This window comes from Phyllopteryx taeniolatus, chromosome 22 (assembly GCF_024500385.1).
Source record: "Phyllopteryx taeniolatus isolate TA_2022b chromosome 22, UOR_Ptae_1.2, whole genome shotgun sequence".
Classification (NCBI taxonomy): Eukaryota; Metazoa; Chordata; class Actinopteri; order Syngnathiformes; family Syngnathidae; genus Phyllopteryx; species Phyllopteryx taeniolatus.
This window is the reverse complement of record NC_084523.1, coordinates 2,377,039-2,404,643: the sequence shown is the minus strand read 5'-3', so window position 1 is coordinate 2,404,643 and position 27,605 is coordinate 2,377,039. Positions and strand designations below refer to the sequence as shown.

At 41.7% G+C, this 27,605-nt stretch overlaps 3 protein-coding genes across 4 annotated transcripts in view; all 3 read right to left on the bottom strand.

Annotated features, from left to right (window-relative positions):
- Nucleotides 1–5,630: 5,630 nt before the first annotated feature.
- cdkn1ba (cyclin dependent kinase inhibitor 1Ba) lies at nt 5,631–8,135 on the bottom strand. Its single transcript, XM_061762767.1, has 3 exons — nt 7,300–8,135; nt 6,973–7,106; nt 5,631–6,769 (listed from the first exon to the last, which is right to left on the bottom strand). The coding sequence occupies exons 1-2, from the start codon at nt 7,676–7,678 to the stop codon at nt 6,994–6,996; spliced, it is 492 nt and encodes a 163-aa protein (XP_061618751.1). The 5' UTR covers nt 7,679–8,135; the 3' UTR covers nt 5,631–6,769; nt 6,973–6,993.
- Nucleotides 8,136–8,526: 391 nt separating this feature from the next.
- Nucleotides 8,527–11,943, bottom strand: cdpf1 (cysteine rich DPF motif domain containing 1). Its single transcript, XM_061762768.1, has 3 exons — nt 11,004–11,943; nt 10,707–10,818; nt 8,527–9,583 (listed from the first exon to the last, which is right to left on the bottom strand). The coding sequence occupies exons 1-3, from the start codon at nt 11,147–11,149 to the stop codon at nt 9,473–9,475; spliced, it is 369 nt and encodes a 122-aa protein (XP_061618752.1). The 5' UTR covers nt 11,150–11,943; the 3' UTR covers nt 8,527–9,472.
- LOC133472212 (peroxisome proliferator-activated receptor alpha-like) overlaps nt 11,892–27,605 on the bottom strand; it is a 36,935-nt gene continuing 21,221 nt past the window's right edge. Inside the window, exons 4-14 of one of the 2 annotated variants that reach the window (XM_061762763.1) lie at nt 24,720–24,755; nt 24,483–24,581; nt 23,143–23,206; nt 21,388–21,605; nt 19,600–19,810; nt 18,303–18,457; nt 16,588–16,726; nt 15,568–15,770; nt 15,232–15,501; nt 12,386–12,629; nt 11,892–12,323 (exon numbers count right to left, since the gene is read on the bottom strand). In XM_061762763.1, the coding sequence (XP_061618747.1) occupies nt 12,079–12,323; nt 12,386–12,629; nt 15,232–15,501; nt 15,568–15,770; nt 16,588–16,726; nt 18,303–18,457; nt 19,600–19,783 (1,440 nt within the window). In that variant the 5' untranslated portion in view covers nt 19,784–19,810; nt 21,388–21,605; nt 23,143–23,206; nt 24,483–24,581; nt 24,720–24,755 and the 3' untranslated portion in view covers nt 11,892–12,078. Of the gene's footprint in view, nt 12,324–12,385; nt 12,630–15,231; nt 15,771–16,587; nt 16,727–18,302; nt 18,458–19,599; nt 19,811–21,387; nt 21,606–23,142; nt 23,207–24,482; nt 24,582–24,719; nt 24,756–27,605 lie in introns of both variants that reach the window. The other variant, XM_061762762.1, reaches the window with a different exon arrangement.

Sequence of the window (27,605 nt, the reverse complement as noted above, 5' to 3'; positions counted from 1 at the left end):
GCTGTCCCTTTTTCACTCTAAACTCGCCCCCAACCAAAAAGTGAGTGGTTCTTATGTGAGGCCGTGTGTGTGAGAAGCTTAGTCTATAGACACAGTGGGCGGTAGCGAGGCCATGTTGGGGGATTTATCAGTTTTCATTTAAAAAAGAAAAAAAAAACTGTTTGTGTGTTGTGTGCGTGCTTGTGTGGATGATGAGGAAAAAACAAGACGTGTCGTCCTCTGGCTAGTTCGCTCCGTCTCAATCACATTTAGCTCACACCACAACACTTGGTGACTTAACAATTAATATTGACAACAATTAACATTAACATCAACGTCATCAGTCATCATCAACAATGAACTTAACATAACAAATAAATAGAATTATGTAGGGTGGGGGGGGGGGGGGGGTACTAAAAGGAATAGAAAAGTAGCGCACAACAATAAATAAAAGAAATCGTGAAAAATATATAAAAATAATTAGAATATCAAGAAATAAAGTATAAAACAATATTCTAAAATACAGTAGTACACAAGGATATTTATTGATTTAAACATCATTTTAATATAACAAACAATAAAAACAATATTTGAAAAATATTTAAATTATTAGAATATTGCAAAAAAATACAGAAAATACCACCCAGATGTATTAAAAATACAAAATATAGTAGGACATTTATTTGTTTGAACATAAGGAATTATAAAAGAATAATTGGAAAAAAATCTTTTTTATTAAAATAATAAAAAAGAACAAATTTGAAATGCAATACACGAGGGCATTTATTGATTTAAACTTAACACAAAAAATATTAAAATAATTAGAAAAAAAGCAGCTAATTAAAAATAGTCAAAAATAAATTAAAAACATAACATACTAGGACATTTAATGATTCAAACTAGGGGTGTAACGATTCCTTTTTTGCTACATTTTGATCCGTAGCACGATTCGTGGTTGACGATTCAATTCAAGGACGATATTGGTTCATTTAGAACGCTACGATCTTAACGATTGAGAGGCTGGAAATCGATTCAGTCAATTTTTAGCCAAAAATCCATCTCACGTGACTGAAATAAATACCTGCATACAAGACACACAGCAAGTGTAATTTCTTGTACGGGAATGCGGTCAGATTAATTATGGTCATGAAATCTCAAGATTTTCCTGATGTACTTTCCTTTCACGTGTCTTATTGTGTACTGTACTGCATGTGTTTTCTGAGGACTATGAGTCTGCTTAATACAAATTGTATTGCTTTGCAATAAAACAAAGGGGGAAACTGCAACTTACTGTTATTTATATTATTTCAGCTATGAGTTTAGTTGTTGTGCCAGTTTTTTTTCAAGAAAATAGATGTTTATTTAGTGTTACATTTATGATGGGGTCATTGGGAAAAAAATGTCCACTGTAAGGAGTTCCTAGTTGGACCGAAAGTTTGAGAATCCCTGTTCTAAACGGTTAAATAGTAATGGCTCTGCACTGTGAGTTTTTCATGAGGAAAGACTTTTAGGAATCGTGTTAATAATACACAGAGAGCAAAATAAATTACCAAACCTGCTGTTGTAGCACAAACGTGAGCCCAAAACAGCGTCCAGTAGTTGACATGGTCGCTGGTTCTCCTCTCGTTCCTCTTGTTGTTAGCGGCTAGCGAGCTAACCAATTTGAGAGGCTTCAAAGTGCAGTTACTTGCCACAAGTCGCACTGAGGTATCCTTATTTATAATTCCTCGCTAGCCTCCTTCTCATCTGCCATCCACTAGACAGACGGACGTCTTAAACTTCAAAAAAGTGCTTTAAAAAAAAAACAACACACACACAAAAATTGTGGTGTCTCGTAAAACCACTAGGGGGCCTACGGAAAGAAATGACTAGATATGGGGCGTAGAAAAGGAAACGAAGAAGAAAAGAGACTTACGAAGAAGAAAGTAGCATTAATAGTGATTGATACAATCGATTGATTACCTTATGAAACGATTAAAATCGATATATTTACGTCCGGAAGGCTAAATTGCCGAGCACAGATCGATCCAGTTCGATCGTGGCAATATAAATCAATACGTCGATGAAATGAATGAATCATTACACCACTAAAACATAACAAAAACATAATGTGGAAAAAAAAATATTGAAAAACTTTAATAAAATTAATTAATAGCCAAAAAAATAAGTAAACAGAAAGTATTGAGACACACGTCTTAATTTATTATGAAACTGACATTTACCCCGTTTATGGGTTGAAAAATAAAATATTAACATAATCAAAGTAAAATAACAAGCAACAAAACAAAAACAAAAAAAACACTGAAAAGTCGCTGTGCCACTCTATTGGAAGAAAGTTTCCCAAGAAGAGTGGAAAAGGAGACCCAGCTCCATATTTGAATCAAGGTTTACTTCCTATTGGTGTAATAATAGCCAGCTGTCCCAATACTTTCCCTCCAAGTGTTGTGTCTGCCGCTCACTTTCTCATGTTGACATTTCAGCGCTCCTCCCTCGACTCACCCGTTCGCTCGCGCCCATCAGACATATTGGCGCACTTTGCTTTGACCTGGCTGCGACCCCGCCGCCAACGCCGATACTTCCTGTAGCCGCCCGTCTGTCCTCGGGTCAAACATTAGTCACTGGCCTTAAGCCCGCTGACTCGGGGGGTGAGGAGTGTGGGGGTCAACTGTTCAAAGATCAATCCGTTCCCAAAAGTTTCGCCTTTTTTTTGGAACTTGGTTAATAAGTTGGTGAGGTGACACACTGCCGCACGTATCTAGGCGACGAGTGCAAACGCACGTTCAGGGAAAGGTTATGGCCTGGGGCTATTAGCGTGAGCGGCGGTTGATTGGTGCCTCCTCTAAAATCGCCAACTCTGCACTCCTAATTAAAAACATAAACAACAATCAGGAGGACATTGCAGCTGAAAGAACTCGAGCGGCTATACGCGTACCCACAATGGCGCCAAATTCGAGCATTATTCAAGTCCGCAAAGGCCCGATTGTCGGATGTCTCTAAAAGATCGTCCCGACGATAATTCCGTGGTATGATTTTTCCTCCTTGATCTGCTCAGAATTTGTTTGGGCCGACAATCGTAAATGTTAAACCTGTTCATTATTCACAATAGGAAACCCTTATGTGTGTGGTCATCAACGAAAAATCTATTAAAACTTGGTGCACGTAACGATAACAAGGCCAAATTTGAGCATTTTCCCTCCATCGCGATCCAAGTCAACAAAGGACCGACTATCGGACATCTGGAAAGATTATCCTGGTGATTATCATGTGGTGTGGAGTGTGTTAAGAGTCATTTTTTTGCCTCCCCGATCTGCTCACAATCGTAAATGTTAAATCTGTTCAACTCTTATGTGTGTGGTGTCCATACGATGGTCCGTGAAACGACCTGAAGATTTTTTTTCCTCCCCATGTGGTGGGACGCTCACATTTTAAAAATCGGTTAAAGTCTAGTACACACATTCCGATAATCAGGCCAGAATTGAGCATTTTTGCGCCCTTTTTCAATGGAGGTTATTCTCCGATCTGCTTGGAAATCGGTTAGAGCGACAATTGTGAATGTTAAACATGTTTAATATTAATGATAGCAAATCCTTATGTATATGGTCAACACCGAGTTTGGCTTGTTCTCCTGCTCTTTCTTCTTCTGTTTTTTCAGGCACACAGGATGGCCTGCGGCACAATGCTGCCTCTCACAGGTCAGTCATGGTACTACAAAGGACATCATTACGTGCGTGTGTGTGTGGGGGGGGTATTGGTCATTTGACTAGAAGAGCAGTAAGAACATACATGCCTCGTCTTTCAGGTTTTTTAAACGAGATGTTAAAAATCAGTATGTTTGTTTCGTTCTTTAGGTGCCTTTTCCATGGTAACAACATTCTTAAAAACATTCCTAATGTCTGTTTTGAGCTATCCGTGTACTTTTTATGCTATTTCAGGAGTGTAAAACATAGTCCGCCAACCCCCAAAATAGCATTTTCACATTTAATGTCTCAGTTTTTTTCTTTTGTGAAAAGGTTACACTGGCCAGTAGAGTGTGAGCTCACCAGAGCCAAAACTGTGTCAAAAGCTCACATTGGCAGATTTGTTTGTTTACATGCTGCGCCGCAAAAAGACGACGGCCAAATGGTCACTTTTAGCGGCACGCTAAAATTAAAAGACCTCTGCATTCATGATCGTGTGACTTCAAGGCAAAAATGACACGGAAGAACGGGTTAATTAATATCAGATTGCTTGGGGAAGTTGTATTTCCACACGAAAACAAGTTCTAAAGGAATATCTGCACCCTGCCTTCCTCCTTGGTAAAGATGGCCAAGAAGTGAGCTCATTGTTTTATAGGCCTTCTGGTGAATATCTATTCATAGCCTTCAACGTTTTATGGCCCTCGTTCGTTATCTGCAGCAACAATTACCGCACATTAACTTCACTAATGTAAAATCTTTTCGTGACATGTCCGGAAGATAATCATAATAACAAAACAAAAAAAAAAGATGGAAAAGATGTACTAGACATCAATGTTGTAGCCTAAAAGTTTCTGGATTAGGTACACTAATGCAGCATTTATCAACCTTTATTGAGACAAGGCACATATTTTTACATTAGAAAAAAATATATGTCAAGGTACACCACCACAAAAATGTCACAAAAAATGGATGCACAGGTTAATTATGTACTTTGTCCCTATCGAGTGGAAATATGCATCTGTTCAAGAAAATGATCCAAAACATGAACAAATAACATGATTATTTCCAACATTTGTGGTGCAGATTTTTTAGGGGCTTTAACACAGACATTTTATACTTAAAAAAAAAAAAGAACTAAAAGGAGCTAAAAAATGTTTTTTTTAAAAACACACACTTGGTGAAGGATATTATTTCAAAAGAGGCTGAAAGAACACACACTAATTGCATTGATGAAGAACAGCTGCAGCTGGAGCAGGTAAGAATCTGATTGGCTGAGATATGACCGAACTATAAAAAACATTCGCGATTAAAGTATTGAATCACTTGTGTGTCCCCCCCTTCTGACGTCGCGGATTTGTACTCGAGCGACGGTGACGTGTGTTGCAATGTCTGTTGTTGTTATTATTATTTTAAACTTACTGCGGAGTAATGGCCTCAGCAGACACAGAAGAGGTGACTAATACAAGAATAGCTCGTACACACACGTTGTTTTTTTACTCCTCCACACTGATATCAGCAGGAGAGAGGCAGCCAATGAAACTAATTGCAGCGTACGTGTCTTTCATGAAAAGAACAGCCTGTACAATTCAGAGCTCCCGCCCCCCCGGCTCTCTGATTGGCTGCCGCCCAAGTGGTCTGCTTTTGTGTTCTCTGCTCTGATTGGCTGCTCTGCAAGCCAGTTCTCTTTCCTCCTTCTGCAGCTCACATGCCTGCACTGAAGCTTTTCTGCCCCACATGAGGACTGGGCTGGGCTGCATTTTTTATTTATTTATTTTTTTTCATGGTCATTTGTGCTCACTCACTATCATGCAGTTGTTGCCAAGTGCATGTGAGGTTACACTGTAGTGCAAATAAGCTCCCACTGCATATCATTGAGCTTCGATTAGTGGTTAGACCGCTTATAGTGTGCCTGTGGAAAAAAAAATTGGCATCATAAATTGACTGTGGGAGGACAAATAATACAACATTATAGGCTTAGTTTTGCAACAGTTTATTTATCTTTTAAAAACAATGATTAAAACATATTTACAAAAAAACGTTGCTTTGGATAAGCCATACAACCAACCACACATGCGCACACACAAGAAACATAAATAAGTTAATTTTTCAGTGTTTTTTTTTTTTTAAGGCACACAGGTACACTTCAGAGTTTACACCCTCACTGAGGCAGTGCAAGTTTGTTTTTCTGCCTACTCCACAAAAACTTTTAATAATAGTGCAATTACATGTTCCACATGAATTTCACATATTTGCATAAGTAGCTCAGTGATTTTTTATTTTTTTTAATCTGGACACCACAGTTAAACACAATGGGCTGCAGAATAAACCAAACATATATGTGTGTGTATATATATATATATACACACATATAAATTCTTATGATTATCGGCAAATACTGTGAAATTTGGTCAAATATTGCTCAGCCAAAAAAGGCACACACTTTGGCAAAACCCTGATAGTTTTTTTAATAATAATAAAATAAAAGGGGCAAAAAAATGAGACCATGTAAACGTTGTTTTGTGGCTAGTCCCAGGTAAAATGGAAACTTGCCAGTGCAGCAAGCCAAAATGCTGGGACACCAAGCCGTAATAATAATAATAATAATAATAATAAAAAAACAAAAAACAAAATATATTTAAGTTTCCATGCAACCCTGACTTGTTGAAATCTGCATTTAACAAAAAAAGTGGAATACCTGAATAATAATGATACATTAATGACCACTTGGAAAACAAACAAATTAAAAAAAACCTTTTTTAGGGTGGAAATTGCACTGCAACTCCCCCCCCGTGTCAAAATTCACACTTATTCAAAAGACACAGGCATGAAAAGCAGAATGCTTTTTATGTGCTACATATATTAAAAAAAAAAAAAAAAAAAAAAAACACACACATAGGTAGTAAGAACAGAAAATGGAGGGAGGGTCAGGGGATGATAATCAATTTGCACACTTCTTGCTACATTGTCTGCTGCTTCTGAGGCCATTTAAGAATAATTAAAAAAACAACATTAATAAGAGTGCCAAAACTTGATAGTGTACATATTTCAGTGCTTGTGCAGCCTCTATTGCCTTCCTATTGGGGTCTGCTGAGGGTTCTTCCCGATGATGCAGCCTGCAAAAGAAGCAAGAAAGCACTTGAATGCACCATGAAGCGAGATGTAATAATACTTTAGTTGTATCCGCAATGACAATAAACACTTTCTAGTCTGATAGATGCAATACACACGCACACACACACAGAAAATAATACTAGTAATACTGAAAAGTGACATAGGTGATAATAAAAGGGCTTGTGGTGCCTTCAATGACACGCACCGAGCTGGCTTCAGCCTCTGTTTACGGGACCTGCGGCGCCGGACCTCCAGCGCCACGGGGCGGCTCGGCGTCGTCGTCGTCGTCGTCGTCTCCCCCGGAGTGTGTCCTCTTCGTCGGGCACTCGCGCGACAAACCTGGCGGTAGAAAACAAAACAAAAAGTCGTCACGAGGAGGCGTGAGGAGTGTCGCTGCGCGAAGCTGCACGTCCTCGCCAAAAAACAAAAGCGGAGTTTGGCAAAAAGCAGGAAATGCGAGGTCCGCAAAGATGCTTCGAGAGGGCGTGTGCTTGTTTTAGGTTTGGGGAAGCGGGTGCGCTGTTGTCGTCACCTGTAGCATCCGACGGTCTTTTCTTCGAAGAGTCTCTGTTTTGGCCCCGAGAACCCTCCCCGGAGTCCTCCGCCCGCGGCTCCTGCCTCCTGTGCGGCGGCCGGGAGTAAAACTCCGGCGCGTCCCGGTCCTCCGTCCACTTAAAGTCCCCACCCGGGAGCGCCCCCTCGCCGTCCGGGTCGAAGTTGTAGCGGTCCGCGAACGAGCGGACGTCATCCCGGAGGGTGGCCGTCAAGAGGGTACGTATCTCCTCTCGGTCAGGTGTGCCGAAGAGGTTCCTGCACACCGGGGGTCGGACGACGTCCTGCTGCCGCGCGTCGACCCTCTCCAGCGGCGGACTCGCGTTGGAAAGGCGCACGTCTGACATTTTGTTGCACATATGACACAAAACACAAAACGCTCAAATCCCAAAAATAGTATTCCTTGCAGAATCACAACGGGAATGCGGCGCGCGTACTCCAGTGCGCCATGCACAAACAGTCCCCCAAAAAATAATACAAAAAAAATCCACAGAAAAGGCACGGGTGTTCAAAAAAAAAGAAAAAGAAAAAAAGCGCTCCTGTCAAGTTGGTCGGAAAGCTGCAAACGCACATGCACACACATACGCACAAGTCAGGTCGTAAGAGCCAACATGGCGTTCGAGTGAGCAGTGAGAAGGCGAGTCGACATGAAGGACTATTTAAACAGAGGAGGCCATTCATTGGTCTGCGCGCTTCCTCGCGCCGCCCACTAAGCGAGAAGGGAACACTGGATCGAGTCAACAACACAAGACAACTGCCTAATGAATACTTCCACTCCATCCATACCGCAGCTCTTATTTGGCTCTCTATATTGCCCCCCCCCCCCCCAAAAAAGCCCGATGATGATCCTCTTCGACAAAATGACTGGCGCGGGGAAATGATGTCACAGCATCCGATCAAGTTGCTTTCATGCTCAAGGCCACAGGGAAACGGCGAAAATTCAGATTCAGATCAGTCAAGTCGACGCGCACATTTTCCCAGTTCGGCATCTGCACCCCCCTTGCCCGTTTTTCGCTGGAAAACTCACCTAAGGGCTGTTTGTCTGCTCGAGTCAGGGCGCCATCTTGGTGCAAAAGAACTGTTCAAGTGAGTCGTGTCACGTCATCTGGACAAAAGTAGTCCTTTGCTGCCATCTTTTGGCAAGCACTGCACAACATAAATCTTCCTTGAGTTGCAATGTTCGACTAACATGCTTTGTCACCCGAAGAAAGATATACATTTTAGTTTATGGAGCTTATTTTTTTTTACAGGGGAGCCAATTGAGAAGAGATTCTCTCTTGCAATGCCAACTTGGCTGCAGACAGCAGAGCAAAACAGGGCAAAATAAAAGCAAATACAATAAAGATGTACAAACAAAATGTCCAGTGTGATGTACACAAACTGCACACAAAACAAAATAGTGCACTCATAAATCCTAGACTTTAAAAGCTGTTTGCAATTAATAGATAAAACATAAGCCGGATAGTAGGGACGCGTAGTACTATCACAAGCATCATCTGATTGGAGGCATGCTCACAAGTTAGCGCTGCTTGATCCAATTGCGGCGTACTATAAAAAAAAAAAACTTGATTAAATCTCGGCAAATCCACTCAGCGCAGATTAGAGGCGTCGCTGTCACGAAAGTAAGAGAAAAGTAACAGCGGTTTTGTCATCGTTGGCTCGCCGTCAACTGTGGTAAACAGTGAAACAGTTAAAACAAAAACAAAAAACAGCGAGGTGTCCATTTGCTACATTGTATCAATAGATTTGCCGCGGGGCTTGTGTTATGCCTCGACTTCAACTTTGCAGCCTTGGAAATCAAAACATCTTGTGACAGGCGCGCAGAGGTGAAGAAAGCCACAATACGAGTTCAAATGTTTGTCCATAAATATCTTTACGGCATGAGCACAAGTGAACAGCTGTGTGAATCCACAGAAGTCAACAATCGCCTGAACGAGTCAGTATTTTGGTTGTTCTTATTCAGTAATGTGAGGAGGACAAAATATTTGAAATTATTATGAAGTACAGTTCACAATAATAAACCTGAAAGCCTATGAATACAAGTGGACCGTTTTCGTATGTTTCATTAGATGGTGGCGGTGCTGAAGTGTCCCATGCTATGTTTTGGTAAAAAAATAAATATATATATATATATATATATATATATATAAAACCTATTGCGACGGCTTCTTGGCCAGCTCCGTCCGGACCTGGCGGGGAAATAGTTCCAGGTTCTTGTTGACGCAGTGCAGGCAGAACCTCTTGGTGTAGAACAGACTGCAGTCCTGCCAGTGGGGAGAGTCAGCGAGTGAGTGTGTGTGTGTGTGTTACAGTTTACAGTAAACGTGACAGGTCACAGTGAACCGGGGTGAGGAGTGGGCGGGGGGTGGGGGGCATTTGGGTGTGCAAAAGTAGCTTTAATTGATTTCGCAACGCTCGCTCAGCACACGTGCACTGCACCACATGATTACCAAGTCGTAAGGGCAAACTATTAAAACCACACACAAACACAGAAGATGGAGCACAATCTGCTTCCCAACCTTTATTGGGGGATGGCGCCCATTTTACATGGGAAAAAAAACAATGGCACACCACTGAACGAAAATGTCACAAAAATGATAAATACAGTGGTGCCCTGAGATACAAGTTTATTTTGTTCAGTGACCACATTCACAACTTAAAATACATCATCTTTCCCCAATGAAATTAAAGGAAATTCCATTCATCTGTGCTAGCCTCCGCCTCAGAAAACATATATTTTTTTGTATTATGGAAAAATAGCAGTCTATAATATTGTCATATTGTCATCTTCAACTATCCACGGCTTAAAAAGTTGTAAAACAGCAGCTACCAATACTATCCCTTTGCATGTCAATGGCTTTCATTTCATGTTAGCACTCAACGAGCAGGCTGTTCTTAAGGTAATCCAGTTTCTGCAATCGGGTCACTTGTATCCCAAGGTACCACTTAACCAAAAAAAAAAAAAAGGATGATCTCGTCTCAATTTAGTCACAAATTGAAAGTGTGAAATCTGGGTCTGTTTAATTGAAAGCAAAGCTTGACTCATTCTGTCTAATGAATGGCAACAAGTGGATACACCAATGTATTGTACCTTCTCTGCCATCTACTGGAAGTACATTTAATTGTTCTATTTGTCACTCTATGCCCCCAAAACGTGTATAGTTGTTTGTAGCAGTTTAATGCTTTCACCTTTTTTAAATATGTTTAGTAATAAGATATGTCTGCTTTTTGCCTTGGGTTGTTTCAATTGCGGAGACGACTGAAAGTGAATTTTATTTCTGGCTCAGTGGATTGATTCTCACCCCAAATGAGCTTTAACGACACACTAGTACCTTTGAGTTCATATCAGAAGGGCGCCATGTTTATGGAATTCAACCGAATTCTTACCGAGCCAACACATACAGTCACTCCACACAAGCTGCACTTGGAACCCAAAACGAGGAACTTGTCCTTATCCGGACTGAATGGGTCTTTCGTCACATAGCACTCCTCCAGCAACCTGAACAACGACAAATAAATGAAATTAGATGCAAGTCGTGTCCATAAAAGTTATACGAATAGCGGGAAAATGTTGGGGGTGAAAAAGTGGGAAGTCGTGTGAAGGGTTTTGTAGTAGCTAACCGCGTTAGCATAGCTAGCCCCACACAGAACGCTGCTACGGCTTCTGCTTCGTTCTCTACTTACACAATGGCTCTGGTGTTAGGTGGTTTCTGTCCGTAGGAAGTATAAGGACAACTTAAACCACACGACTGGCATGTAAATGTCTTTTGGCGATGTTGGCGTGTACTCTCTTCCATTGTTTTGCCAGCTAACAAACAGCAGGAGGTCATTTTGATTTGGCTGCAATCACATGTCGCCACCTAGCGCACCGGGGAGAAATCACACCCAATTCATTCAAATTGGCCGAAATTTAACTTCTTATATCTATTCATTTTCACAGTCTGCTTCTCTCTCACGAAATATAACCGATTTTTGTTTGTGTCAAAACTTTTTTATTATTATTATCGTGGGACATTATCATGCATGACTGAGCAATTTTCAATAGTATAGAACTATTGTTTCAAGCAACATCAATTAAGCTTAAAATCTGGTTCAAAATAAAAAAAAAAAACCTGTCACAAAATTTTGATGAAGGGTTTAATTGTTTATTTCACAGTGGTCACTTTTGTATTGTAAGGCACAGTCACACATTAAAAATCACTTTTTAAAAATACTGTTCTAAACGGTTTTAAACATGAGTTTGAGAACATTTGCTCAAAATATTACATACAATTGTCTTTTTAGTCAAAATAAGTTATTTCACACTGACACATATACAGTATTTTGTATTTATGAACGATGTAGGGTGGTTACATTGTACGAAGTGTATGAACTGGAACTAGTTTTGAATGATTGTTTACAGTGGAATTCCGTTGTGAATAAATGGCTCCTGGTTTATTCAACCTTAAATGTGATTCAAAAATCAAAGAAACCACACATCAAACTATTGATGCAGGGGTTTCATCGCTTATTTCACAGCGGTCACTTTTGTGGAAGGCACAATCACGCGACAAAAGTCATATTTTGACAATCTTTTTGAAAATAATATTGTATTACACAGTTTTAAACATAAGTCTGTGATTTTGGCCATCACCCTATTAAGGCACTATTTTACAAACTGTTTTGTTAGCTATGGCTCCTTTTTCACAGCTGCCCCTCTCCCAAAAATAATAGTCTACAGTACATTGATATGGGAGATAGCAGCTAATTGAGCCATCTCTTAGTACATGTCCCTGTAGATCTCCTGAAGGAGGGGGTGCAGCGACGTGTCCTCCGTCGTCTCGATTTCCTGCACCAACTGAGCATGCTCTGTGACCAGTTCCCGCAAATCGGCCAGTTTCTGCAGCAGTCTCGGGAAGAGGAAGGCGTCGTCGGGGTGGTTGGCCTGCAGGTGAAACCGCAGAGCCTGCACGATGCCTTCCTGGAGCTGCTCCACCAGAGTCGCATCCACAAGACCCGGACGGTCTACAAAGACGAGGAAACAAAGTGAGGACCTAAACCGTCGTCTCCATGGAACGTTAACTCACCTCCACAGCAGATGATGGCTGCCACGAAGAGGGCCAGGTCACTGTCGTCCAGCTCCAGGGAGTTGAAGCGCGTGGCGAACTGGAACTTGGGCTCCATCATGTCGCTGAAGGGCCGCCGGAGGCTCTTGAGGAACTCACGGGTGATGAAGCCGCCGCCGCGCGCCACCAGGAGGCCGTCTTTGTTCATGCAAGAGGCCAGGAGGGTGAAGAGAGCCTCGTAAACCCCGTACTTGAGGAGAGTTACCTAAAAAGAAAAATACAATATGCACAGCTAAAAATGTTGTCATGAGTAACTCATTATGCCACTGCTTGCATTAGAACATCTGTATGGTCTCACAGCCATGCAAATAAGTGTAAACCATTACACATCACTCGAGGACCTGAAAGGACCTGAAAACACTACAGCGCATTTAGTATAAAAAAAAGTTGTAATGAGCAAGTGCTTTGAGGAAATGACATTGCATCACTGCTTGTATTTGCAAATCTGCATGGTCTCACAGCCGTACTGCAAGTGCAAACCTTAATACATTACTTGAAAATAAGTCACCTAAATTTGCCCTAAAAAAAAATGAAAATTATAGCGCAAAGTAAGTAATGAGTGAATGTTTTGACAAAATTTCATGACATCACTGCTTGCATTTGCAAAACCCGCATGGTCTCATAGCTATGCCTCAAGTGTAAACCGCAATAAATCATTTGACGTGACACCTGAAAAGTGAGTGAAGTGCATGCTACATAGGAAAAAAGTTCTAAATGCTTCGAAGAAATTCCATGTCATCATGGTTTGCATTTGCACATCTGCATGGTCTCACAGCCGTGCCTAGAGAGCAAACCTTTAATACGTCACTTGAGGAGAGTCACCAAAAACCTGCAGCATCCATAGCAAACAAGTTTGAATGAGTAACTGCTATGAGGAAATCACATGGCATCACTGCTCCCATTTGCACATATGCATGGGCTCACAGCCAAGCAGCAAGCGCAAACCTTATACATCACTTAAGGAGAGTCACCTGAAAAGTGAGCAAAACAAATATAGCATAAATATCAAAAACGTCATGAGTAACCTGCGCTGAGGGAATTGCAGGGCATCACTGCTTGCATTTGCACATCTGTATGGTCCCACAGCCGTGCAGCAAATGTAAACCGTAATACATAACTTGAGTTGAGTCACCTAAACATGAGCAGAAAAACGTACCATACATACCAAAAAAAGTTAAAATAGTATCTGCTTTGAGACAATGCCATGGCGCCACTGCTTCCATTTTCACATCCGCATGGTCTCACAGCCGTGCAGTAAGTGCCAACCTTATTACACCACTTGAGTCATCTGAAAGTGAGTGGAAAAAAAATGCAAGATACTGTAGAACATATATGTCAAACTCAGGCCCGTGGGCCAAATTTCGCCCACGATATAATTATGTTTGGCCCGCAAGACCATATTAAATGTGTATTAGAGTTGGCCCGCCAGTATATAGCACATGCGCCACCAATATTACAAATCCCAGAATGCTTGGCTAGTGTGTTGGCCCATCAGTCTAGACCGGCCCTTTCGGTCGCAGTCGTTAGCAACGATGCTACCATTCTCCTTGAGCAAATTTACACTTCCCCTTCCCAAAAATGGCCAAACAAAAGATGGAAAACAGGTAACCTCCAAGACAGGTGGGAGGCAGATTGTCTGTTCACTAAAGTAAAAGAAAGACCTGTTTGTCGTGTGCGGAGCAACATGGCTGTAACAAAGAATATAACATAATTGAATTGTTTTTTAAATGCCTTTTAATGCCTCCTCGGCAGGGACTGTTAATAGTTTGAGGTTTAGATTTTTATTGAAGGACACGCTTATTTTTTGGGGTTGTTTTGTTGTTGGCCTTTGAAAAAAAGATTTACATCAAAAAGAAAGGTAGTTGGAGATAGATAAATAGAAGATAAGAGAGACAGAAGAATTCATGTTATCTATTTAAATACAAAACAACAAATACCACTGATGTCTTTTATCGCAAATTTGATTTCTCGCGTTTATAATATTAAAGTTTGTTTATTCCAGATTCAGTGTTTAAGCACAATTTAAGTTTGTTGTCAATGACAAACTCTAACGCTACCTTTCTGCAGAAAAGGGAAACATGCACATCGCAGTGATTTTTCATTAAATATTGAGTTTGGCCCACGATGTTGTCCCAATTTTTAACTTTGGCCCACCGTGAATTTGAGTTTGAGATCCCCGCTGTAGATCATTGTAATGAGAAACTTCTTTGAGAAATGACACGGCATCACTGCTTGCAATTTCACATACGTATGACATCACAGCCGGGCAGCAAGCGCAAACCTTAATCCGTCTCCTGAAAGTGAGCAAATTCGATACAGCATAAATAAAAAAAGAAATAAATAGCAGCGAAAAAAAAAGTATTAACTGAAAATGACATGGCATCAACGGCACGCATGCATTTCTCAAATCCGTATTGTCTTACCACCGTGAAGTAAGGGCAAACCTACATGCCTCAACCTACCTTGAGGAGAGTCCCCTGAAAGTGAGCAAAATACAGTAAATGCAACATGCTTGGCAAAAAAAAAAAAAAAGTTGGAATAGCATTGCCTCACAGCCGTGCAGCCAGAGCGAGCCTGGATGGACATTGTAACAGTTTTTCTTGCTTCCTAATCAACACAATTATTTTTCCAATACAATAAATAAATTCATGACTGAATAAAGACAATAAACAAATCAAACAATTAAAATAAACAAATAAAAACGGATTTTTGTCAAATAATAAGATTCATATTAAAAATGAAAACAAAATAATGAGCGTGATTTAAAACAATTATAATGGAACGTTCAAATAACAAAGAATTGGTACCTGATCGTTCAAATCCAGGTTCTGGAAGCTGGGAATAGCTTTGGCGAACTCGGTTAGCTCAGTGACCGTCTCCACGGAGGTGCTCTGGCAGCAGTGGAAGAGGCGCGCTTCGGCCTCCCTCTGCTGGAGCCCCCCGCAACCCACTGCGGCAACCAGCACCCTCGCTGGGAGGCCGCACTCGGGCTCCACGCTGTCGCCCTGTGACACCATGTGTGCCGCTAGGGTCCGTTCTGCAAGCTGGAATGTCTCCATGTCGTGGATAATGAAAGGCTGAAGAGGAAGAAGAAACGAGTGAGCTGAAGATGGAATAAAGTGCGTGAAAAAGTGTTGCCTTACCGGCTTGCTTGTCTTCCCGGTGAGTATGAGCCGAGCTTTTGCTTTGTTCATGTTGAAGTGCTTCATGTAGGCTTCGTGGATGTGCCCGATGAGAACTTTGTGGTCGGACAGCGTGGGGCTCGCCTCTTTCTTCTTCTCCACCATCTTGCTCTCCGCCTTCAGCTTCATCTTCTCCGCCTGGGGCATGCGACCGAAGCGGATGGCTGTTGAGCGGTGACATTCCTTAAGTCGATTAACAGCGCGCTTGCAAATCCTGCGCAACCTCCTGTTCGGAAATGAGCCCGCAAACGATACAGTGCGGTCCTTCTGTCTCGGGTTTTCTGTGCTTGTGCATCAAACTCCACCACCGAGTTAAAAGTGCATGCAGCTGCGTTCATTGTACTTCACTGGGGGAAATTGTACCAAGTGCAAATACTGGACTAGATTTTTGAGTCATCTGTACTTAAGTATTCATTTGTAGAACCACTTTTTACATTTTAAAACTGATATTTATACGTTCTACTCCTTACTTTTTACCATTACGACTGCGACTCCTCCTAATTTTGCATTGTTTTATTGATTGAGATCTTGGGAACATGGAGCGACATGGAGGAACGTGAACGAGGGACGGCAATGACTCAACAAAATTATTACCTTTTGTCAAAGCTGTATCCGGTGATTTGTTTTCTTCTTCTCTGTATGATCCCAATGAAAGTTAATAAAAGACAGAAACTACTTTGTGCGCAGTTTTGCCGACAGTTTTGTTTTTGTACTTTAAGTAGATTTCAGCATCTGTAATTTTTTTACTTTACAAGTTGAATTCGGACTTGTACTTTTGTCACAATGTTGTTCTTGTTTTTTTTTTTTTAAAACAAAAGTATCATTATTTCTACTCAAGTACAGTGTGAGAATACTTTTGCCACCTCTAGTAGACTTACAGTACAGTACCAGTATGGCTTGAATTGGAATTCTTTTGAAAAATCAGTCAGATGTTGGGCAATTAATTCTACAGCATCCACAATAAGCAACTTCTGGCCTCACCGTTGTGGGACATGCCCACCGAGAGGCACTTGCGGAAGCGGCAGTACTGGCACTTGTTCCGGTTCTTCTTCTGGATTTTGCAGTGGCGTTCGCACTTGTCGTACTCCAGCTTGAGCCTGATCGTTCTCCTGAAGAAACCCTGGTGGAGGCATAAAATACACGGGATCGAGCAGCTGTGCGGTCGATATTACTGAATGATTTTTGTAATATTTCTTACAAAAAGTAGCACACTGAAATGAGGAGACACTTGATTTGTTTTATCAATTTAGATCTAGGTATATAAAGTGGATAAAACCAGAGCAGTGTGTAGGGTATCTATGGCGGGTGGGTGTGGAATGCCCCCCCCCCCAACAATAAATAAAGGTTCACTCATTCAGTAGTTTTCAACATTATAGTTATTAAAGCTGGACAGTACATCTCTGTATAAGAAGAGAAGTTGATGCGACAAGAATTTCATGGGATTTCCTACAAAAGTGAACACTAATTAGCAGAAATGAGGTCATATATAAATACAGTACTGATTAATATTGCATGTTGATGCTGCTCTTCACGTCAATGTTTTGCTATCTCCTCCAAAAAAGCTATTGCACTACAATTAGTATAACTGACTCTTTTTTTTTTTTTTTGCAATCAAAAGCATATGACTGAGCTGCGTAAAAATATGGCAAAATAGAGTATATGTTTGCCACCACTTTTTGATGACTATGGTAGCCTGAATGAACTTTGCCTTAAAAACCAATGAAACCTGTTCTTGGTCTTGTATCTTTTTTCCATTCCCCTTACTGGCTGGCTTGAATATAATCCAATCACTGTGGGGGCATTCAGGTACTGCTGTCGGTGCGACGTCACCGCACTACGGAGGCAAAAGGCGTGGGTGGGATTGTACCATATGTATTCTTAAATAGGCCCAAAGTCAAATGACACCTTTCTAAAGCCTTCAAGCATTTCAAATGAAAAGACTTACTGTGAGAAAGTGAATGGAGTGAGGTTCCCCAAGATGGTGAAGTTAGTGTACATGACAGACTGTCGATTGGCTTGCCCAAAATATGACCAAATCCCAAAGATCTGTGTAATTTTAGACATTTCAAATCAACATAAAACATAATGAACCCCAAATGGCCACATTGAATAATACCAACAAACTGCCAGGCACATTTCCACATGGTGGATTTTTCCGTGATGGGGCAATGAACGGGACAGCTGTCAAATATCTGGCGTGCACACAGTAGCTTTGATGTTGAACAATTAAAAGGTTGCAAGTGGGCTGAGATTATCACCAGCAAGTTTTGAAACTCGAGTGGGGTGGCTTGAGTTGACAACAATGCGGTGACGACTCACGCCGCCTGCAGACGTCACGCTTTTATGAGCGTCCCTTCAACAAAAGCCAACAATATCAGGCATCCCGATTAGTCCTGACGACATCCAGCCGGTTTTTCCCATGAGAGGTGGCATTGCTCCACGTGTGTGCAAGTGTACGCGCGTCACTGAGCCTGGCAGGAAGCCGAGCGGGGGAGAGGTGACGAGTCAACCAAGGCCGCCGTGTCCCCGACCTCACATGCTGGCTTCGCTGTCTCCGGAACTTTCCACTGACCTCTGGGTCATGCGCCTCTGCATGCCAAACACTATGTGTGTGAATGCGTGAGGGTTAGGTGACCGACTCTTTGCAGTGGCTTTAACTGTCCGCCAAATGCTGCACCGAAGTGTTTTAGGCTCACCTTGCAGCCCTCGCAGACATGCACGCCGTAGTGGAAGCCTGACGCCTTGTCCGAGCACACCCTGCACTCCAGGCTGAGGGGGCCGAAGACCTCGTCGGGCTCTGGCGCCTCCCCGCACCCCCCCGGTGACGGGCTGGAGGCCGGGGTTAAGGTGTCTGCAGCCGGACAACACAGGGCGAAACACCTGAGTGCACATTTATTCACATTAATGATCATTCACACGATTTAGAACAGGGATGGGCAAACCTTTGTCCTCATTGGCCACATTTGACGTTTAAGAAGGACATATGGGCAGGTCATTTGTACCATGGGGAGGAAAGAGTTTTTGGTTGTTGTTTTTTTTAAACCCTTAAAAATGATTGGATAAGTGGGAAAAGTTGGGTTGGTTCGCCACAAAAAAAAAAAAAAAAAAAATTCAAACAATATGGAAAAGATTTGGAAACATTTGAAATAAATTTGCGAGTGCGACTGGCTGTTTGTTTATATGTGCCTTGCGATTGGCTGGCGACCAGTTCAGGGTGTACCCGGCCTCTCGCCCAAAAACAGCTGGGATAGGCTCCAGCATGGCGGCGGCCCAAGTGAAGATAAGCGCTACGGAAAATGGATGGATTAATTAATATCAGTAGAATGAATTTAACAATTGTTTCATAGATTAAGTAGAACATTTTAAATGCATATGTAAAACTCAGAATGGTAATCATAAAGTACATGTTAAAAAAACTCTGTAATTAACTCTAATAAATTCACCAATTATTTATTATACTCAATTAAACAAATTTTAAATGTAGGATATACAATTATTTAACTAATAATTTCAGTTTATTATTCACAATAAATAAATTAAATTAAGAAAATACATTTCTTTAAATTTATATTTACAATTGTTTATTTCCAATTATGTTTTGTTTCCCTTTTATTATTTCCATACTTAAATGAATAAGTAGCCAAGACAATTTAATGAACTAATTTCAGGGGGAAGAAAATGCTAAATTCAACAAATATGACAGGACTGTTGACAATGCATTTGCTCAGTGGATCATTCACGGCAGCTTGTCCGAACACTAACACGAGTGAATACCAAAACTAGTATAATAATAAAAACATACTCAGAAGATTTAAATGTTGTTGGCCTATTTTGTATGAGAAAGCGCTGCATTCAAATATAATATTGCACATTGTCATTTTCATGCATGTACTGTATGTGTTTAGGTACAGATATGTATAGTATGTACAGTATAGCATGTATGTATAGTGTGTAATATATTATGTACAGTATACTTTATACCTCATGACTTACCCAGTGCGATGGAGCTCTCAGAACCCGAACCGGGACTCTGGTACTCTGGGAAATCAAACCCCAGTGTCTCCTCTCCAATGGACTGGGAGATGTCGTGAAGATCCTCCATGAGGTCCGCGCACAGCGGGCTGTCCAGCAGGGAGTCCCCCAGTGGAGACGGGGGGCAGTAGAGATCCCGTGCCATGGCTGGATGACGACCTCACTCACCAGACTATGGAACGAAACACAGCAATGAAACCTGATGAGCTTTGTGTCGAACAAGACGGCCATGAAATAGCCATAAAAAAGCAACACTAATGTAGTGTCACGAGCATGCCGGGACATCTGTTTGAGCCATTCCACAAATGCTCCCCCCCCCCCGACTTCCAGTAATTGACTGCGGCAGATGTTCTGATGTTATCATAGCGCACAATGTAGCCTGATTCCAGATTACAACAATAGGGATGGGAACTGCAAGCCGGGGTCTCTTTACCATGGTTCGAATGAGCTAATTTTATGATGTTTTGGATTTGTTTTGGAAGAACAAAATGGCAATAAAAGCAGTAAAACTTGAAAAAAGTGTGCTGCCCCCCGCACCCAAACATGCACAGTATATAATCAGATTACTTCATGAAGTAAATTTTTTTTGTTGAGTTGTGCAGGCAAGGGTGACCTCTGCAAAATATTTGCATCTTGGTACGCACATACCTCGGGTCAAAGGTTTCCAGCATGTGGATAAATCACTGCTTTTGCAACGGTACATGTCTTTGGCAGTATTCGGCATTCCACGTTTTTAGTTTAGTTAGTTGGTTTGTTCCCAAACTGTCATATTCAAGTGTCCAGGGTCCAATGGAATTGTTCCACTCACTATGACAAAACAGTCCACAGCTGTGGAATCCTCAATCGATTCACTCACTCTTGTTGATGTGGTGAGAAATATGTTGCAGCAGGTCTGCAGGACATGTCCCGACAGCCAGCCGGGAAACTGGCAGAACAATGTGAGGATTCCAAACACATACGACCAACCAAAAACAAAAAGAAAACAAAAAAAGCCAGGGCGTTCCGAGCGGGTGACATTAAAGTGGGATCATGCCAACACATTCTGGAGCTGGCACTCTGTCAAGGTTTCTCAATCACTCGAGTTGTTTGCAGCAGCACAATTAACACCCCAAAATAAATAGGTGTAAACATCTGCTTTGTTTGAGCTACAAGGTCATACAGCCATAGGCCACAAAAGTGATACAAAATGATGGAAAAAAATAAAAAAATAAAATAAAATAAAAATATGTACCGAAAGTTAATTATATGGTCTGTGAGTGTAACCTGCTCAGGCATTCATTGTTTTACTTCCCTGGTGGTGAGGGTTTCCATCTTTACGTAAGAGGTGGAGATGAAACAAGAGCTTTGCAGAATGCATGTCAACAAAGAATCACAATGATCCAAACCAAATGTGGTCCGGAATAACAAAAATCGAAACACCATATGTGTTCCAGGCCCAGCTGGGTAAAGTTGTCCTTGTTTTTGTAGATTATTTTTTTTTTTTTTATGCACTTGCAGCAACAGTGAGAAGGCGTTTGATCCCTGCTGTCAAAATCGAAATTACGTTCAAAGATGGAACTGACTGAATCACACTCATGTCTGACAAGGTCATCAAACAACTCGAAATAGTTCTTCTCCACCGTGAACAACTGCTCACAAAGTTTCCAATCCCATCAGAAGACGGGGGGGTTTGGGGGGGGGGAGGGGGGCTCTTAGCTGCTCATAATCACACTTACATAACAGGAGTAAACTTTAATTGGTTTGTATTACCGCAGAGAGTTTGCTCCCGAGCATTTCCAGATGACGAATCCCGTGGACGCTCGTTTTGAGATTGAGTGGCAGTGCGGACGAAGGCGATGTTGAGCTCAACGTTGCCCCTCCGACCACCGGCCGGCTGCAGTCGACACGCCCGGCCCTGCCGCCCTTCGTCCCTTCGGAGGAAATGACATCGCCGGGGAGCGACAGAACGAGCACACCTCCTGACACACCTACAATTTGGACCAATCACAGCGCAGGGAGCGTGAACACTTCCGGGTTCCGAAATACAACGGTAAAATAATATAAATGTGAATGGTGCATTTACTTAACAAGACAGCGTAAACCACCACGTATGAATTATATTGTGGCAGAGCGGAGGAAAAAGCAGTAACAAAAAAATAGGTGCAGCTTTTCCTGTCCATGCTTTGCTAACGACTGAGCGTTCATGTGGAGTTGTTATTTTTTTTCTTACGGTTTACTAATATTGTGACAAACAGGATACAATTGTGATTGCTTTTCTTGGCGGAAAATATCATTTTGAAAACAGCGTTTGTGGTCCATTATTCTTTTTTGGTTCGGATTCAGGATGCGTCATGTGAGTCGATGCCAAAACGGCTCTTAAAAAGGGAAGGCAAAATTCTTTTCGGTCTATTGCGCCCTCTTCTGAGTGGATGCGAGTCAAGGGCGTCTTCTGTTTTGAGTAAACATGTGGGGAGGGGTTTTCTTCACTTTGTCAACGTTTTTAAGATTGTGCCTATGATCAGGACTATTTGTTCATGAGTAAAGATGAAATATCCACTGAGCCATCCATTTTCTATAGTGCTTGTCCTCATGACAATGAAATATATATATATTTTTTTTAATTTACTACATTCGAATATGTCATGCATGGTTTGCACATTGATTAATATGCATCACATTATTTGGTATTTTGGAGAAAAAGTGGGGGAAATTCCATCCGTTTACCACATTTTAATGAACGAGCACAGGGAGGATGTGCAAACTCCACCGAGGAATTCCAGAACAGAGTCCCCGAACCTCAGAACTCTGAGGCAGACGTGCCAACGACTGGCTCTCCATACACACTACTTAAATTACATCAGATATATATTTTTCATGTATTTTTTTTCCCAAAAGGCTGTATTGCCCTTGTGGATTGACAGAGCTCATTCAGGCAATGAAATAAATGAGTCAAATTCTGTTTTCATTCTTTATTCGTCTTTGAATAAAACAGAACAGTTGTAATACATATGACGCAAACACGAGAGAGCAAATAAAAAAGAATATTCAGTAGAACTCACCACGGGTGCACCCTCTCGACATCAACGCCCCCCCTCCCCCCCCAACGTGTTTTGACCCCAGTGACTCCTTGGACGAATTGCTGCCCTCCAAGGAAGGCAGTAGGTTGTATAGTTAGCTCCTGATGGGGCAAAATCACAACCCTGAAACCACACAACCTACTACCTCACCCTGTACGAACACCATGAGTCACCCGTGAGGCTGTATGCACCGAATATCCAACGACGACGCGGTACCAACAACGCTCACGTGAGAATCCCGGAACAACTTTTTGAAGCCGCTGCCTTTACAGTCGCTTCAGGAAAGACAGTAAGTTGTATAGTCATCTGACAGTTGGGAAGGACCCTAAAACTATACAACCTACTACCTCACCCCAAAGGACCGTTGAATTCCTCCTGAGGGTGGCGCTCACATCCCACAGGTGACAGCCCACCTGAGGTAACACAGAATTCTGTTTTTTGTACGTACGCTGTAATTGTGCATTGGTCCTGGGACATCGTGCCGCAGGTGCGCCCGCTCCGCCTCACTCGACCTGAAGGAGACACAAGGGAGCAGGAGTGTGTCACACTTTCGCTTCTCTCTCATCTTACACCCGAGGATCATGTAACAATTGTCAAAGCTTCAGGCTCTCGCCAGATACTCCACTGGGAGAAAAGGAGATCCTGTTATGTGCATTGCATCACGTTGACACCTTGTTTTCTGACCAAAATAGTGATTATAATATAACTTTGATCTTATCTTGTTGTGCAGGTGGACCTGAACTCATCATTTGTCTTCATATACATTTCTAAAATTCAAAGTGGGGCAGCACAGTGCAAGGGTAGTTAGCGCGTCTGCCGAGCAGACGACGACATGTTCTGGGGTTCAAATCGCCGCTCGCATCGTTTTTTTGCGGTTACTCCGTCTTGCTCCCACATTCCAAAAACATGCATCCATGAAGACTCACTCTCTCTCGGCCATCGGTGTGAATGCTTAGTTGCCGACGTGTGGCCGGCGAGCAGTCCAGTGTGTAAAGTCAGCTGGGATAAGCACCGGCTCACCCCTGACCCTCATGAGAATAAGGGCAATAGAAAATGGATGGATGATTGACATAACTTATGGAGAGGAGTGTTTTCAGGTGATGCTTTTCAAGCTACTGCGACTGAGGGGGAAGACGTGAGGCAGCAAATTTATAAAAGTGACTCAGTCCCTTTATTACTAACCACACTTTTTTTTTTCCCCCCCGCCCCAACCACTGCTCGTTTAACCCATAAATGGCGTACCAGTACGACTTAATGTCCAGCTCGTAAAGTATACAGAAGCCTTGACTCAGCGCATATTCACACAGGGTTATAGTTGACATAAAATAAAAACTCTCACTTCTGACTTTTTATTTGGAGCTATCATCATATTCTGCCTCAGTTTGGATGGACGAGCCAACATAAAGGCGAGAAGCTAAAACCACATTTATTCTGCCTGTAATAAAATAAACATCACTAATGAGAGGAGAAGAAAATCGGTCCCCTGTTTGGGGAACGCACCATAAACTGAAAAGCTGTGTTAAACTGTCAAGAAGGATTGGTGAAACTTCTTGAGATGAAGCATTGCACTGGACCTGACTGCAGTTGAACAACGCCGCCAACAGGTGTCCTCCCAAGCATGTGAGGGATCCCGTGACAATGAGGCCTTTGTGCAGTTCCGGGTGCCAGGCGGCGTGCCCTCGTATACTGTTTCCCCTCTAATCTTCATTTGACCTTTAGGCCCGCGGCTTTGCTTCCCTCTTTTTGCTTGCGCTCGTTTCCTTAAAGGAGATTATCTCAGGGACGTACCGGTTTAGAGGACTCGACACACAACAACACGCCCTGGGAGCTTCTGATGGGACGGGTCGTGTTCGGCGGACTCGAAGCAAAGAGGGAGTCTTCAGGGTTCTGGGAAAGGGAAACCAAAATGACGCCAGTCGGAAGGGATTCGACCACGTGGTGGCACACAGCTAATCACACGATTCATTCAAGAGGATATTAAATGCAACGTGTTTTAAAAAAAAAATAAAAATTTTGGAAACTAACCTTGACGTTGAGGTTCGCCCAGGAAATACACTGAGCCTGCAAATGAAAGCGAACGACAGTCAGCTACATGAGGTCATGTGCGTACACATACACACACGGTAAGGTGTCCATGGAGCCCATTTGGTCATAAAGCAGCTCCTGCAGAGTGTATCATTAAAGGCTGATGAAGCATATGTTAGAGTGATCACAGTACAAAAATACTGCACCTCACTTTAAACTGCATGCAACAACACTATGTCATCATTGACTGGCAAGAGACTAGAACGTTCATGGGCCGTTTCTGATTCATCAGCACACACTCACTTTGTGGCTTTTGGGTTTAACATCGAACTTTTTTAAAATTGTTTTCCTTTAAAATTGTTTCTGTGTGCTAATTATAGTTGTGAAAAATTAGTAAACATGGACCCTTATCAAAGACAGCAATTTAAAGCACACAAAACTACGGGAGCAAACAATTAAAATGTGACCATTTGACCAGTTGAGACACACACACGTGCGCGAACACACACACATACACACACACTCACACACACACACACACACACACACACACACACAGTAAATATTGCCTAAAGTGTAATTCCATAATTATAAAAATATATATTTTGTAAAATATACATGGACAGGTTTAAAAATATACACTGCAGAATTTAATTAAATAATCTAATAAAATTCAATAAATATATAAAACATTGGCGTTAGGAATGGAATTTTAAATTTTTTGTATTGCCACATTACATTTGGAAGTTTAAAAATTGTTTTCAGTTTCGATGTATTTCTATACCGTGACATGTAAACACACAAATGGAGGGGATTGTATATAACTACTCTTTAGTAAATTAGGACTACTATTAAATTCAACAATTTAACAAAACCCACCAAAAATACAAACACAGTAGTATTGTACATATTACAAAACTACAGCTGCAAATAACTGAAATGTGATCTGTTGAGACATGGGGAAAAAAAATACGTCCCCACCACACACACAAAAACACACACACACACACATTTCTCACCCTATTAAATGAACAAATCTTGGGAGACTGAATGACAAAGACGTGTGCATTTGAGAAAGAAGAAGAAACATAAATTTCATTTAATTTGGACTTTGCACGCTTTGCACTGCTGAACCTACAAATAAGTGTGCGCGTGTGTGTTTTTGCATTTCACCCCAATGCACCTGTGTGTGTTTAAGTAAGACAGTGGCCATCTGTATCAGGCCCATTGTGCGTGTGAATGCTCCAAGGAGGAGGCTGTGCCCTGCACTCCTTGGGAGAGGCGTGGGAACCCCATTCATCTTTGGAGCCGGGGCTTCATTGTGGGGTGCACACCATCAAATGTGTCTGGCTGTTTGCACCGGGGTGTGTGTGCGCGTGTGACAGAAAGTGTGTGTGTTATTGCCCTCACTTTCAAATAATATCGACGTGTGAACTTTTTAAATATTTTGTACATGAAACTAAAACTGTGATTTATTATTGGAAAAATCTAAACTAAACTCTTCCCAGTAAATGTTCAATTGATTTGTTGTCACCTTTTTTAATTGATTTCATTTTTCTGACTTTTAGCATTTTCGGGAAATTAATTTTACGGCCTTCAGTGCCATAGATGGAGTTATTCATAAGACACTGACGCATTACATTTTTGGCAATTATTCAAACAATACACGCAAATGTGTGCGTATCCCCTTTTCTCATAAGGCATATTACAGAAAGTTATGCAAAGTAATGCAATGTTTTTTTTTTTTTTTTACATAAACATATTTGAAAATCACATTGAACAAAGTGAACAGGAAAACATATGTAAAAGCAGAACGAAAGACTGAGTGTCTACCGATTTGAGTGAGGTGCCTCGTATTCAGCATTTTCCGAGGGGAGGGGTTCAGACATATCAGGCACAAATTTCACTTTTGGGGTTTCCTGTCGGGGCGACAGAGATGGCGGCGCTCGTAGTGTAACAAGTGGCAGATGAGAAGTAGGTAGTAGGTGTGATGGCTCGACATATCACTGATGACTCACGCTGCCTCCACACCTACTTTGTCATCACTGTCCATTCTCCATGTACTGTAGAGGAGTGCCACACAACTGAAATTTAATTTCTCATTTTAAATACATATGTAGGGGATATATAGATATATACTGGCTGCACTGAAAAATATGCTGTGATACATAAAAAAAATAAATAAATAAAAATTACAAAAAAAAAGCTGCTGCTCCTCTTTCAGGGGTGGAGTGGTTTGCGATGCTAATGCTAATATTGCAACATAACATTTTCTAAAATCTCCCGCTTTAACGGCGCACCCATTTTAAGGTAGTCTGACGTAAACACATTTTAGGAAAAAAAAGCCAAAGTAAAAAAAAAAAAAAAAAAACATTGGAACTTATTGCAAAAGAAAAGAGATAAGCGAGTGCATGTTTTAAAACTAAATTTAAAAAAACAAACAAACAAACAAAAAACCATTTGCCTCTCAGGCCCGTGGAAGCTCTGTAAAGCTATGTGTGGCCACGTGTCACTGATGACTCTTTTTTTTTATATATATATAGATTCAGCCTTCTAATAGGAATCAAGCGCAGGCACATTCATTGAGTTTTTATGTGCAAACTCAATATAGTGCATGATAACTTTGGGATAAGTGAAAAGGAGAAGGACGGGGTGAAAAAACGCCAGAGACAGAGCGTTATGGTGGGGCTCGGCCTTGTGCGGCAGGCCCTGTCTGGACCCAGGCCCAGCCAGTGCTCCTCCGCTCTCTTTTCAACACATCAAACGTGCGGCTTAAACTGCAAGTCAGGATGCACCAGAGTGGAGATTAGCTTTGTTCTGTTTCAGACTTGTAGTCGATGCCACGTTTGCCTTGAAGTCATCCATCCGAATAGTCAAGTGGCAAAG

Bases quoted from the DNA above. Each gene is read 5' to 3' on its own strand.
- cdpf1 (XM_061762768.1), bottom strand. From the start codon at position 11,149: ATGACCTCCTGCTGTTTGTTAGCTGGCAAAACAATGGAAGAGAGTACA. The intron at 10,819-11,003 runs GTAAGTAGAGAA...GTCGTTGTTCAG, and splicing joins CCTAACACCAGAGCCATTGT to GTTGCTGGAGGAGTGCTATG. The intron at 9,584-10,706 runs GTAAGAATTCGG...CCCCACTGGCAG, and splicing joins TGACTGTATGTGTTGGCTCG to GACTGCAGTCTGTTCTACAC.
- cdkn1ba (XM_061762767.1), bottom strand. From the start codon at position 7,678: ATGTGCAACAAAATGTCAGACGTGCGCCTTTCCAACGCGAGTCCGCCG. The intron at 7,107-7,299 runs GTGACGACAACA...TTCTACCGCCAG, and splicing joins AAGACCGTCGGATGCTACAG to GTTTGTCGCGCGAGTGCCCG.